The sequence below is a fragment of the Lepus europaeus genome, chromosome 1 (genome assembly GCF_033115175.1).
Source record: "Lepus europaeus isolate LE1 chromosome 1, mLepTim1.pri, whole genome shotgun sequence".
NCBI lineage: Eukaryota > Metazoa > Chordata > Mammalia > Lagomorpha > Leporidae > Lepus > Lepus europaeus.
Window position 1 is genome coordinate 144,746,506 of NC_084827.1, and position 14,376 is coordinate 144,760,881.

Sequence of the window (14,376 nt, forward strand, 5' to 3'; positions counted from 1 at the left end):
TCCTGGCTTCAGACCAGCGCAGCTCCAGCTATTGCAGCCACTTGGGCAGTGAACCAGTGGGTGGAAGACCTCTCTCTGTCTCTCCCTTTCTCTGCAATTCTGCCTCTCAAATAAATAAATCATTAAAAAAAATCCTACTGGTTTTTGGTCTCGGCTGCAGAAGCGAGATGACGAAGGGGACGTCATTGTTTGGAAAGCGTCGCAACAAGACGCACACGCTGTGCCGCTGCTGCGGCTCTAAGGCCTACCACCTTCAGAAGTCGACCTGTGGCAAATGCGACTACCCTGCCAAGCGCAAGAGAAAGTATAACTGGAGTGCCAAGGTTAAAAGACGAAATACCACTGGGACTGGTCAGATGAGGCACCTAAAAATTGTATACCGCAGATTCAGGCATGGATTCCATGAAGGAACAACACCTAAACCCAAGAGGGCAGCCGTTGCAGCATCCAGTTCATCTTGAGAATTTCAACAATTAGTCAAGCAATAAATGCTCTGGTTACAAAAAAAAAAAAATCCTATTGGTACTTAAATATATATAATTCATTCTTTCCCCATACGTTATGGTTAAAAGGAAACAGGAGAACAGCAAAGATTTAATAGGGCAGAGACACAGAGGAAAAGGCATTTGGGGAATGAATCAGCAGATGGAAGATATATCTATCATTCTGCCTTTCAAATAAATAAATAAATTAGCCTTTAAAAAAAAAAGGAATACTACATTGGTTAATATCCAACAACCCAAAGCTTTAATTTTCTAACTACAAAACAACCATTTTTAGTAAAAATGACACATGATATATACTATAATTTCTATTTTTATTATTTTAGAGTTCTAAAATGTCATAAAAATGTGCTAAAACTGAAGACTGCATAATCCCGTCCTTCTGGTAAATGCTGCTGTCCTCTGGTGCAGAAAACAAAGCTAACATTTCCCTAAGGTTTAATACATGCAAGTAAGAAATTCAAAGATGTGGTTTCAAACTAGAACCTTCTGAGTCCATGATCTTAGCCCTATGCAATCCTACTGTGAAGGCTAAAACCAAAGATCCTTTAAATTTAATATTCTACAGGCAGGGAATTGGTTCAGCAGTTAGATCGCACATCCATGGACAGCACTGTGGCATAGTGGGTTAAGCCGCAGCCTGCAATACAGGCATCCCATAAGGGTGCCAATTCAAGTCCTGGCTGCTCCACTTCTGATCCAGCTCCCTGCTAATGTGCCTGGGAAAGCAGCAGCAAGTGCCAGGTCCCCTGCACCTACATGAGAGACTCATTGAAGCTCCTGACTCCTGGCTTCGGCCGGGCCTAGTCCCAGCCATGGCGGCCATTTGGGGACTGAACCGGCAGACAGAAGATCTCATCTCTGTCTGTATCTGTCTGTCTGTCTGTCTCTCTGTAACTCTGCCTTTCAAATAAATCTTAAAAAAAAAAAAAAAGGATCCCGGGGCCAGTGCAGTAGCATGGTGGGCTGGGCATCTGCCTGCGGTGCAGGCATCCCATGTAGGCGCTGGTTTGAATCCCAGCTGCTTCTCCTCTGATTCAGCTCTCTGCTGATGCCCCTGGGACGTCAGCAGAGGATGGCCCAAGTGCTTGGGCCCCTGCACACTAGCAGGAGACCAGGAGGAAGCTCCTGGCTCCTGGCTTCGGATCGGCCCAGCTCCAGCCATTGTGGCCATTTGGGGAGTGAGCCAGTAGATAGAAGACTTCTTTCTCTGTAGCTCTGCCTCTCAAATAAAATAATCTTAAAAAAAAAAAAAATCCTAATCCTGTATTGGAGTCCTCTGCTTCTAATTTAGCTTCCTACTAATGTGCATCCTTGGGATGAAGCACATGATGGCTTAAGAATTTGGGTCCCTGCCACCCAGATGGGAGACCTGGATTTCCTTGGCTTCAACCAGGCTGTTGTGGACATTTGGGAAGTGAACCAGTGAATGGTACATCTCAAATCTCTCTCTCTTTCAAAGAAAATGAAAATAAAAATTAATACTCCCAAATAAGAAGTAGCATCTTCACTATTAATGAGGGAGTATGGACTGAGAAGAGACATACTTGTAGTGATGTTACTTTTAAAATTTTCAACACTTACTGATTTCACAGTGATTCCAGGAAAGAAGCCATTGATGACAACATGAACAGAATCTTGCAGCATGGTGGTTCGAAACCTTTCTAGTAAATCTCTCTTAGAACCCAAACCATAAAGTACAATGTTGAATCCAAGGCTGTTCAGAAAGATAGCAGTCATGAAATTAAAGCTCAGTACCTCTTAATGACAACTTTATATTGATCAATTTTCTTAATTTAAGCTTATAGAGAATACAGGAAGAACTAGGACAACAAATAAATTACTGATTCACAATTTATGCATGGTAAAGGTATAATTTTATTAGCAGAACAACAAGCTTCATTAGCTTTCTCTCCAGCTCCTGTTACCTTTCAATTGATAGATGCCTAACAGGCAAGGGAGACCATGGCCAATAAAAGGTACCAGAGTGTTTCACAAGTTGAGACAGAGCTTAAATTGACAGATTAAATTGGAATTAAGCAGTGACCAAATAACAAGGGTCTTGTTCAATTCATATTAAGATGCTCATTAGATTTTATTTCAAAGACAAACAGTATTTAAAGTAACTAATAAGGTGTTAACGGAAAAGTTTTCAAAAGCAAAATGATCTTTTTAGAAAAATCACAATGGCTGGTTAGGAAGGAGGAACAAAACTGCCACGGATGAAGGATCTGAATCAGCTATCAGGGAGAAAAAAATGGAAGGTGTTAAGAGCTTTAATGGAATTCAAATCAATAGGATATGGAGACTGATTAGATGTGGAGGGTGAGGGGAAAAAGGAAGAAAGGTTTTCTGCCTTAAGGCACCCACATAAATAGGGTGACATTTACTGAGCTGGGAAGCAGGGGCAGGTGGGAATGATAGTTTCACATGAATTCAGTTTTATGGATGCTGAATTATTTAAAGGACATCCAAGTGGCAACTTCTAATATACGTTTAGATATTCAGGTCTGCTGTTGAGGAGGTAGTCCCAGGTTGACGAGCACAGTTACACAAAGTAACTGAAGCCAAGAGAGTGAGTGAGTCCACCCAGCACACCAAGAAAAAGGGGTTAAGCTAAAGTACAGCTCCATGATTGTTTATAGAGGTCAATCAGAAACAGTTATCATCTCTAGCAAAGCAGATAGCCTAGAAATACAACAAAAACCCAAAGGTTAAGAGTAGCAAGGTAAAAGCAGCAGAGAGAGAGAAGCAAGGCAATTTAGAGATCTTAGAATTACATTCATGTTGCCAACTATGTGGTCTAGACTGGGAAGCAAAGCAAACCAGGCATCTGAGCTAACAAACTGGGAGATAGGATTAGAATGAAAAGCTGTAAATTTACAAAGCACTCAGCGAGTTATTTATTTATTTTTTTTTTTTTGACAGGCTAAGTGGATAGTGAGAGAGACAGACAGAGAGAAAGGTCTTCCTTTTTGCCGTTGGTTCACCCTCCAATGGCTGCCGCGGCCAGCGCATCGCGCCGATGCGAAGCCAGGAGCCAGGTGCTTCTCCTGGTCTCCCATGCGGGTGCAGGGCCCAAAGACTTGGGCCATCCTCCACTGCCTTCCCGGGCCATAGCAGAGAGCTGGCCTGGAAGAGGGGCAACCGGGATAGAATCCGGCGCCCCAACCGGGACTAGAACCCGGTGTGCCGGCGCCACAAGGCGGAGGATTAGCCTGTTAAGCCACGGCGCCGGCCAACGAGAGTTATTGAATGAAGTGAAGGTCCTTGCAGGGAAGATAATCATTATCTTCTCAGCATAACTTTTGGATATAGTGTAGGCAAAAGAAAACCAGGTGCCCAGCACTGTGGCATAGTGGGTGAGGCCACCAACTATATTCGCATCAGTATACATTCTAAGTACTTTTTTTATGTTGAGATCCTTTTAAATACAAGCATAAAAGTAAGTATAGTTTAAAAAAAAAAAAAAACCTTTCTTTTGATTTCAATCACTCTTCTAGGTACTTAATGGAAAATGGAAAATGATAAAATTGAAAAAGTATTCTAAATTGGCAAAATGTTTATTACAGATCAAGTCTGCTCATGAAATTCTGAAAGTGTACAGTAGATGCATACAGCATTACATTAAAAGAAAAGAAGCAGGGGCCGGCACTGTGGCATAGTGGGTTAAAGCCCTGGCCTGAAGCGCCGGCATCCCATATGGGCACCGGTTCTAATCCTGGCTGCTCCTCTTCTGATCCAGCTCTCTGCTATGGCCTGGGAAAGCAGAAGATGGCCCAAGTCCTTGGGCCCCTGCACCCACGTGGGAGACCCAGAGGAAGCTCCTGACTCTTGGCTTTGGATCAGCACAGCTCCGGCCATTGCCACCATCTGGGCAGTGAACCAGTGGATGGAAGACCTCTACCTCTCTCTGTAACTTTCAAATAAATAAAATAAATCTTTAAAAAAAAAAAAAAAAAGAAGAAGAAGCAGAGGAGTAGGTGTGTGGCAGAGCAGGTCAACCAGTGCCTGTGACGCCAGTGTTCTGCACTGGAGCACAGGGAGTGCAAATTTGAGTAGCAGCTGCTCTACTTCCTATCCAGCTCCCTGCTAATGCAGCTGGGAAAGCAGTGGAAGATGTCCCAAGTACTTAGGCCTGTGCCGCCTACGTGGGAGACCTGGATGGAGTTCTGGGCTCCTAGCTTCTGCCTAGCCTGGTCCCAGATGTCCCAGCCACTGAGGAGTAAACCAGCAGATGAAAGATTTCTTTCTGTCTCTTCCTCTCTATCTGTAACTCTTCCTTTCAAATAAATAAAATAAATCCTTACAAAAAATAAAAGAGGGGCCGGCACTGTGGCACAGTGGGTTAAAGCCCCAGCCTGCAGCACCGGCATCCTATATAGGCGCCAGTTGGAGTCCCGACTGCTCTACTTCCTGTCCAGCTCTCTGCTATGGCCTGGGATAGCAATAGAAGTTGGCCCAGGTCTTGGGCCCCTGCACCTGCATGGGAGACTGGGAAGAAGCACCTGGCTCCTGGCTTCAGATCAGCTCAGCTCTGGCCATTGTGGTCATTTGGAGAATGAACCAATGGATGGAAGACCTCTCTCTCTCTCTCTCTGGCTCTACCTCTCTGTAACTCTGTCTTTCAAATAAATAAAATAAATCTTTAAGTAAATAAATGAATAAATAAAAGAAATGCATATTCTTTCAGGAATTTTGCTGTGAAAAACTGGATTAAAATATAATTGACATATTTTTTAATCTTGACAAGTTAGGTTGTCAAATATTTATGAGTAATAGTTAAGAAATGCCGTTTGTTTTACCAATAGCCATCAAGTTTGAAAAACTGAGAATGCATGAATTTCTTAAAAACCTATAGAATTACTAAGAATCACACAACAAAATTAATTTCTACATTTAAGTCATAAAATTGGGAAAATACTTATTTTCTTTTATTTTCATACATAAACATACCAAGTTCACTGTTAAAGGAAAATCAAATGTTAAATTACCTGGATTTAAATACATAAATATATATTAATTTTTTATTTTTGCACACTTGCAATGCTAAAAGTACTTACTGTAACTGTAGCATCCATTTATGAAATAAGTTTTCATATTGTTGATTTAGTTGTTTAAGTTCAGCAGAAAAGGAAGGAGAAACCTTGCTCAATAAGTGACGCAAACTTTGCTTAAAAAACAAAGAGGGAAGAAAATCATCTCACACCATGTCCAGCAAATCAACTGAAACTAAAACTATTTCCTTAGAGGCTGATGTTAGAAGAGATTACTTTAATCAGGTTTGGCAAGTCGTACATCAACTGAATATGCATAGTATTCTGAATAATTCAAATATTTCTTATAAAAGTTTTAACATTTTTTAAGACAAACATGAAACAACAGTACAGATTTTGCTAAGTTTTATCTAGGACCATTTAAATAATTATAAATTCTAAATATAAGGCTTTAATTTCTTAAAAGATCATTACCATAAGAAGATGATAAAACCTGCCTCCCAGCTTTGACAACAAATCCAGACAGACTTAAAAACCTATGGATTTGGCCGGCGCCGCGGCTCACTAGGCTAATCCTCTGCCTTGCGGCGCCGGCACACCGGGTTCTAGCCCCGGTTGGGGCACCGATCCTGTCCGGGTTGCCCCTCTTCCAGGCCAGCTCTCTGCTGTGGCCAGGGAGTGCAGTGGAGGATGGCCCAAGTCCTTGGGCCCTGCACCCCATGGGAGACCAGGAGAAGCACCTGGCTCCTGCCATCGGATCAGCGCGGTGCGCCAGCCGCAGCGCGCTACCGCGGCGGCCATTGGAGGGTGAACCAACGGCAAAAGGAAGACCTTTCTCTCTGTCTCTCTCTCACTATCCACTCTGCCTGTCAAAAAAAAAAAAAAACCTATGGATTTGAAAAAATGTAAAAACTTAAGGTAACAAACAGTTCAATATTAATTTTTCAGAAAACATTAAAGATTCTTCATAATTTATCATTATCATTAGTAATATGAATTGTATCCTGCTCCTCTTCCAAAAGCTATTGTTGACAAATCCTTTATCTTTGAAAAGTATGGCAAAATTTTTAAAGCAGTAATATACATAAACTGAGGGAGGTGCACTGCCCTACATTCAAAACTTGGAATTCATGGTGTCCAATCACATCTATCTTACTTTTTTAAATGAAAACTACAACAAGCTTTATGTGAATCTAACCTGGTGCTATCATGGCTTCAAGATTCTACCCTTACAGTAAAATTTTTTTAAAAGATTTATTTATTTGAAACGCAGAATGAGAGACAGAGAGAGAAAGAGATCTTGCATTTGCTGGTTTGTTACCCAAATGGCCATGCCAAAGACAAGAGCCTGGAGCTCTATCTAGGTCTCCCAGGTAAGCGCAGGGGCCCAAAGTGCTGGCCATCATCAGCTGCCTTCTCAGGTGCATTAGCAGGGAACTAGACTGGAAGTGGAGCAGCAGGGACGTGAACTGTGCTATATGGGATGCTGGAGTCACAGGTGGCAGCTTAACCTGCTATGACAGAATGCCAGCCCCATAAAGCACAACTTAACAAAAACTTTTAATTTATTTGCTTTTTTGGTATTTGAAAAGCAGAGACAGAGAGAAAGAGAGGAATATGGACAGGAAGATTTTCCATCCATTGGTTTACTCTCTAAATGCTGGCAACATCCAGAATGGGGAACTCAATCCAGCCTCCCAAGTGGGTTGCAGTATTGAAATTATCTGCTGCTTCACGGAGTGTGTGTTAGCAGGAAACTGGCAGTGAAAACAGCCAGGACTTGAACCCAGGCACTCTGACATAGGATATAGGCATCCTGAGCCACATTAACTGCTGTACCAAATGCCTGCCCTGTAAAACAGTTTTTTAGTACTAATATCAGAGCTGCAATCAACATTCCAGGAACTCTGGACTATACAGTTTTTATATGTTCACATAGTTAAAGAGAAGTAGAGCTACATCTAAGAAAAACTGTTAAGTTGGTAACTAAAACCAAACCAAACCAAAAAACACCTCTCATCCCCCTGAAGTTTAGAGTCCTAAAAAAGCAGAGAAGTTACTAGTGGCATTTCCAATAATCATTTATACCCAATAATCATTTATACTGGATTATCTGAACAGACTCACACTTAAGTGTAAACTCCAGGATGTTTTATCTATGCACTTTCATTTCAGACTTTGATATTCATGGAGAAATGCATTTCTGGTCCCAATACTTACCCCTCCTGGTATCCACACCCTCTATTACTTTGAGTTTTGCAGCCCCTCCCACTAAATGGGTACAGTCATTTCCTGCCCTTTGACTTTGTTTTCAGTCATGTGTTTGCTAAGGCCGCCAGAATGAGGCAGAAATGATAACTGCCAGTTTTGAGCCTAGGATTTAAGAAATCATGGTTTCCTACTTCTCTTCTGCCTCTGTCTAGAGGACAACTTGCCTCAGCTAGCCCACTGTTCAGAGGAGGAAGAGAGAGATGAACCCTAGATCGGTCACCCCCCCAGCTGACCCACATATGTGAGAAATAAAGTTGATACTATCAGATGCTGCTGCACTGGTTAGCTCTGTCTAAGTCACTGAAACGCCTCGCATCCTTCACTGACAGTAACCTTCGGGAACATGCTTCTTTACCTTCCTAGAGATCTTTTTGCCTCTAGGTCCTAAAAGGTACTACTTTGACTCTACATTAATTTATCCTTCTCTCATGTGACTCATTTAAAAATGTATACTCTGCACAAGTGTCAGTGTCATTTCCTCCTTGAACTTGTCTTGACACTAACTTCCAGCTAGTCTTCTGTGTCTCAATACCAGCAAAACAGGTATCTCCCAAACACAACTTCTCCTCTGCCCCACAAAAAACAAATAAAAACCCAAGCCACCATTACTATTCAGGTCATGGAGCCCTCTCCATATTCTCCTCTCTTATATAGCTCCAGAGCCTGAGGAAAGCCCTGTCCACTTTAGAAAATTCACTAGATTCTGATTTGCAGAGAGCTGGCCTGGAAGAGGGGCAACCGGGACAGAATCCGGCGCCCCGACCGGGACTAGAACCCGGGGTGCTGGCACTGCAGGCGGAGGATTAGCCAACTGAGCCGTGGCACTGGCTCACCCCCACTTTCTACTGACAGATTTTCTGACTCAAGTGATTCTGTCTCCTCTCTGGGGGATACATCAGTCAAAGCCCTAATAAACACAATCATATGGTATTTTTTGTAAAATAAGCTACTGGAACCGTGCTACATAAAAACCTTTTATTGTAGTGCACTAGACAAGCTTTCCACCCATAATACCATCAAGCAGAATACCATCTACTTTGCAAAATTTGTGACTGAAAGTTAGGATACAGTCTTTATTTGATGGCCCAAGTGAGGTTCAATGAATATGTAGGCTGAATGAGTAACAGACTATTGGTACAGGGGTATCAAGGAATTAAAAACCCTGCTAATTATAACAGATCCTGAGGAAATAAAGTAATAGGAGAAAAAACTGTACAATTACAGTATGTCAAGCAGAAGTCTAATGCAGTGACTTATTTAGCACTTATACAATAAAATATAATTATATCACATTAATTTGTGTTTCATTTAATAAGGACAACAATTCTGCTTCTGTACGCTTATATCTTCAGATTTGCTCCTTAGGCTGTAACTTTTCAGGTCACAATAAGAAAAATTCAGAAGTAACATTCCTTGTAACATACCTGATCCAATTTAGCTCTCTTTAGCTTCTGCAGCGTTCTGTCAGAGGTTAAAACTTTTGAACTGCTGTGAGCTTCAAAATATTCTTCTACTAAGTCACTCTGAAAATGAACAGAGTAAACTCAATTCTTAGTAGTTTCAGATTTGTCTTACATTAAAACTAGACAATATTAGTGTAAAATAAGACATGTAAAACTATTTCCATAGCAGTTTTTCTTGAAAGCATACAGGTTAAGGACTAAGGGTATTTAATCCACTGATAAACTGAATAGTTGCTCTTAAAACCAAAACCAGACAAGTTAAAGAGGATGACTATAAAAAAAAAAAAAAAAAAAAAAAAAAAGTCTGTTCCTAAAAATGATTTGTTACAATGTTATATTCATTTAGACTAAAAACGCAGATGGATTTACAGATACTTTGTTTCTCAAACACTCCTAGCAAATCCTTTAAGATTCCTATGGTTGAAAATACTATGAAAATGAGGGGGAAATCAAGAGTAAGCTGGAAAAAAAAAAGAGAGACAAAGATTTGCCTACTATTGCAGTAAAAGGGCCTGTTCTGACTTTGGACAGGATTAACATCTAGAGTGTTAAGGAAAAGATGGAAAGTTACTGAAGAAGTAGGCTTCCCCCAAGAGAGCATATCAGGCATGGAAAGCCAAGACACTGTGGCAAAAAGTGATCTACACGAAGGATCTCTGTGAGTGAGATCCCCGTGGAAAGAAGGGGCCATCAAAGAAGGAGATATTTTTCTCTGAAGGGAGAAGACAACTTCCACTTTGCTTGTGGCCCTGTCTAAATACTGACGGAGTTCGTGGACTCAAAAGGCTTCCATAGCCTTGGCAGCTCATGACCAGAGCCTCAGTGATCACTGACATCATAATAAGAGTGTCAATTGTTAAATCAACAACAGGAGTCATTGTGCACTTATTCCCCACGGAGGACCTTTGTCATTAATGAGTTGTACTATGAAAATTAACGGTAAAACTTGTCTTCAAACAGTACATTATAGTTTGTGTGTCTGTGTGGGTGCAAACTATTGAAACCGCTACTTAGTATAGAGTTGATCTTCTGTATAGAAAGATAATTAAAAATGAATCAATTTAGAAAGGGATAGGAGAGGGAGTACGAGGTGGGATGGGAGTGGGGGTAGGAGAGTGGGTATGGGGAGAAGAAACACTATATTCTAAAAACTGTACCTATGGAATTTATATTTATTAAATAAAAGCTTTCTTAAGAAAAAAAAAACAAAAGAAGTAGAAGTAGGCTTCCTACATTGCTCTGAACTTTTACAGGGAATACCAGAATAATGAACTGGCCTTTTCTGAAGCAGGGGTGCATACAACGAGCTTCCAAACAAGTCAACATGGATCTGAAGCCACATCATTGACTACCTGCACTGCCTTGCCTACATTAGCGTTACAAGGACAAAACCCTACAAAAAAGGATACACTGAACAGTCTTGCCTCCAGCTGTGCAACATCGATTCCAAGTGCACATTTAAACAGCTGAATTCAGATGTCACCCTCAGCATATACTGCGGAACTGACGAGTGAATATGGAGATGAACCAGAAATAAGAACAGATGTATTTGTGCGAAATAAAAATGAGAAAACACAAAAAAGTAAAAACAAAAACCAAAAGCTATGTTGATCCTCATGTGGGTTTCTTCTATTACAGTTGCCTGTCTTTGTGGTATTATACAGTTTTTCTTTAAGTCTCAAGTCTCTCTCTTCACTTACTGTTTTCTCTCTTTTCATTTTCTTAGAAGGCGTTTCTTTGCAAACAGGAGCTGAAACTACTCTATTCTGAGCTTCAATCTTTTGGCTGACTACGACTGCATTAGTGTCCTCTTCATATTCCTGTGCAACCCCTTCATCATCCTCTGAGTTGGAAGCAGAATATTCACTTTCACTGTCAGAATGAGACCTTGGAACTGTGGGGGGAAAAAAACAATTGGGAAAGTTTGACAGTTTGACGAGAGGCATTGTGGGCTATGGAAATCGCATGGATTTTGAAGCAAGATAGTCTGAATTCTGGTTTTATCTTTACTTGCTCATGATTTTACCAGAGCTAACCACATAAATTCTACGTGCCAGTTTCCTCATTTATCAGACACTAATAGTGCCTAATTTAATAACCACTGTGACAATTACACTAAAATGTATCTAAAACAACTAATAATGTCTGATACACAGGAGTACGGTAGAAACTGTCAATCATGCCTAACACCATTCTTCTTCCTAAGAGAACTCTATCCTCTGTGATATTTAATGGTTATCACATTTCCCTCTGCCAAACACTTGCTCTCCCAACCTCCCTTGAAAATAGGGTTGACTATATAATCCTTTAACAGTGACAATTAGGGGGGAAATTTCCTGGAAGCTTCTGGAAAAGACTTCCTTTGCTTATGGAGGAAAAGCCCATTTATAGCCATAGCTTAAAGCTATGGAAGCTATTTTGCAATATGAAGTATCAAAACCTAAAGATGAAATATGCTGGTGGCACAGTAAAAAGACAGACAGAACCCAGGTCCTTCATGACACTACTGAGTTACTACATCAACTGTGGAACTTGTTTCCAGATTTCTTATGATGTGAGACATTTAAATGTCTATGGCTTAAACTACTACTTCTGTTGTTGCCTACTGAAAATTCCATCACATACAGTACTCACTAAACAGCAGCTACTATTATAACAACTATTAATACATATACATATTCCATTCTAGAGTTCATACAAGAATTCTACTTTAAAATAAAGTATAGCCGCCTCCACTATCCGCCGGAAATAATAAAGCTTTACACTTAGCAAATAATCAACAAGTATAAAACTACTTTTAAAAATTAGCTTTTAAACTGAAATAACTACCAAATTAGTATTTATTTTCAACAGATACATTTCAGAGAATTATCCAGAGTCAGCACTTAACAAATATAGATATTAAAGGGGGGGGGGGGGGGGACCAGCACTGTGGCACAGCAGGTTAAGCTGCGGCTTGAGATGCCAGCATCACACACCAGAGTGCTTGGTTGAGTCTGAGCTTCTGACCCATTAGCTTCTCATTAATGATCCTGGGAAGGCAACAGAAAATGGCCCAAGTGCTTGGGTCCTTGCCACCTATGAGGAAGACTAGGTTGAAGCTCCTAGTTCCTGTCTTCAGCCCGGCCCAGATTAGATTGTTGTAGCCAGGGGACAGAGGATCTCTCTGCCTTTCAAATAAGCCAATAAATAAATCTTTTTAAAAGAAAAGGGAAGGAGTGCGATTTTGTAGGCATGTATAGCTTAGCAGATTCAAATTTGCAGTGATTGTTACACATGTTTATACATAAGTTAGAAGTAGTACTGAGTACCAGAAAATGTCTCTACGGCATTTACATGCATGACTCCTATATGCAGGCATGTATGCTTAGTGATTAAGGAAGAAGAGAAAGTTCACCTTTTCTCGGAACAGAATTTGTCTTTGTGGTAAGGAGAAAGAAAACATGAGGGAATTCAAAAAAGTTCATGAAAAAGTGTAATTAAGTTTATTTTTGGCACAAAATTTGAAATACATGCAAAATTTTTCCATAATACCCATTTTCCATGAACTTTTTTAAGACTCTTGTATAGTACACAGGATGTTTCTAACATGAAATAACAATCATAATTCCATATCTTATCTTTACTTGCATTACCATTTTTAGGCTGATTAAAAATATAGTGCTAGGGCAGGCATTTGGCCCAGTAGTTTAAGATGCCAGCTGAGAAGCCTAAATCCCACACCAGTTTAATCCTGGCTTCCACTCTTGATTCAAGCTTCATTCTGGTACAGATCCTGTGAGGCAGTGAAGGCTCTAGTGGTGGGTTCCTGCCATTGATGTGGGAGAGCTCCTGGCTTCAAACTGGCCTAACCTTGGTCTTTGTGGGCATTTGAGGAGTGAAGCAGTAGACGAGGTGTGTGTGTGTGTGTGTGTGTTACAGCAAGTTCAGCTGCTGCCTGCAATGCCAGCATCCCTGTTCAAGTTGGGGTACAGCAAATTCAGTTGCTGCCTGCAATGCCAGTATCCCTGGTCAAGTCCTAGTTGCTCCACTTTGGATCCAGCTCCATGCTACTGTGCCCGGGAAAGGAGCAGAAAATGGGCCAAGGACTTGAGAAACTGCAACTCATGGGAGACCCAGATGAAGCTCCTGGCTCCAACCTGGCCATCTGGTTGTTGTAGCCATTTGGGGACTGAACCAGCAGACAGAGTCTCTCTCTGTTTCTTTCTCAACTCTGCCTTTCAAATAAGCAAACATTTTTTAACAAATGCAAAAATAAATAAATAAAATAAAAAAGGATTAACAGCTCTACGAAATCCCTATCTTGAAAAGAAAAGGCTATAGCCTGAAGCCCTGATGTTTGATGGATTTGACAACATTAGTTAATATTATTATTGTCAAGGGGTGAACATCAAGAAAGGGAACATCTTTCTAAAACAGAGGTCAATAAGTCATCTGCCCCATATTTAAATATTCAAAAATCTAAAATTATTTTTAACTGACCAGAAGGTAGAACCTGTGTATATTCACTTGACTTTGTATTCAGTCAGCCATGAATATTTAATACCATTTCATTGTAATAATTCTAAATGAATGAACAGAACTCTCAGTTGTCTCAAAACAAACTAAAACGCACATAATTTTACTGGAAAGTGTTTTAACTAACTTTAATATCCAGTGACAAATAGGAAAAACATAGTGCTCAGTGCTGGAGTTAATAAAAAATACATTACTTGCCCTTAAGGAATCTGTAGTTTGAGGACATGAGAAAATCCTTTCTTTCAGAAAAGTAGTAGTTACAATAATTATTGCAATAATAAAAGATGAAATAGCTAATACCTGTTAAGGTCAAGTACTACACTAAGCACTTTTCATGTTGTTTTTTTCAATTAATCCTCAAAACAACTCTGAAGTTAGAGTTACTGGCAGGCCAAGGATTAAAACCCAAGCAGTCTCAGTCTAGAACTTGTGTACTTAGTCTTTACTGCCTTTTGTTCAGATGTCCATCTTTGTAAGAACTTTGTGTAAGAAATACATACCTATTAATCTTTTTCTTAGACTACGAGGTGTTGTTGATGTTGGTTCACTTTTGTCACTGTTCTGTTTAAAAATTAAAAAGCATGATAGTTAAATAGGTAAATAATAAAATGGAAATGAATTGAG

General features: G+C 40.3%; 2 protein-coding genes across 5 annotated transcripts in view; one reads left to right on the forward strand and one right to left on the reverse strand.

Moving 5' to 3' along the window:
* ORC2 (origin recognition complex subunit 2) overlaps window positions 1-14,376 on the reverse strand; it is a 49,106-nt gene that overhangs the window by 13,630 nt on the left and 21,100 nt on the right. For all 4 annotated transcript variants that reach the window (XM_062189813.1, XM_062189822.1, XM_062189802.1 and 1 more), the window contains 5 exons: window positions 14,253-14,313; window positions 10,935-11,128; window positions 9,196-9,294; window positions 5,567-5,676; window positions 2,088-2,220 (listed from right to left, as the gene is read on the reverse strand). In XM_062189813.1, the coding sequence (XP_062045797.1) occupies window positions 2,088-2,220; window positions 5,567-5,676; window positions 9,196-9,294; window positions 10,935-11,128; window positions 14,253-14,313 (597 nt within the window). The remainder of the gene's footprint in view (window positions 1-2,087; window positions 2,221-5,566; window positions 5,677-9,195; window positions 9,295-10,934; window positions 11,129-14,252; window positions 14,314-14,376) is intronic.
* On the forward strand, window positions 156-505 carry LOC133767132 (large ribosomal subunit protein eL37-like). The gene has a single exon (XM_062201360.1). The coding sequence runs from the start codon at window positions 168-170 to the stop codon at window positions 459-461; it is 294 nt and encodes a 97-aa protein (XP_062057344.1). The 5' UTR covers window positions 156-167; the 3' UTR covers window positions 462-505.

Coding starts and splice junctions, on each gene's coding strand:
- LOC133767132 (XM_062201360.1), top strand. CDS start 168: ATGACGAAGGGGACGTCATTGTTTGGAAAGCGTCGCAACAAGACGCAC.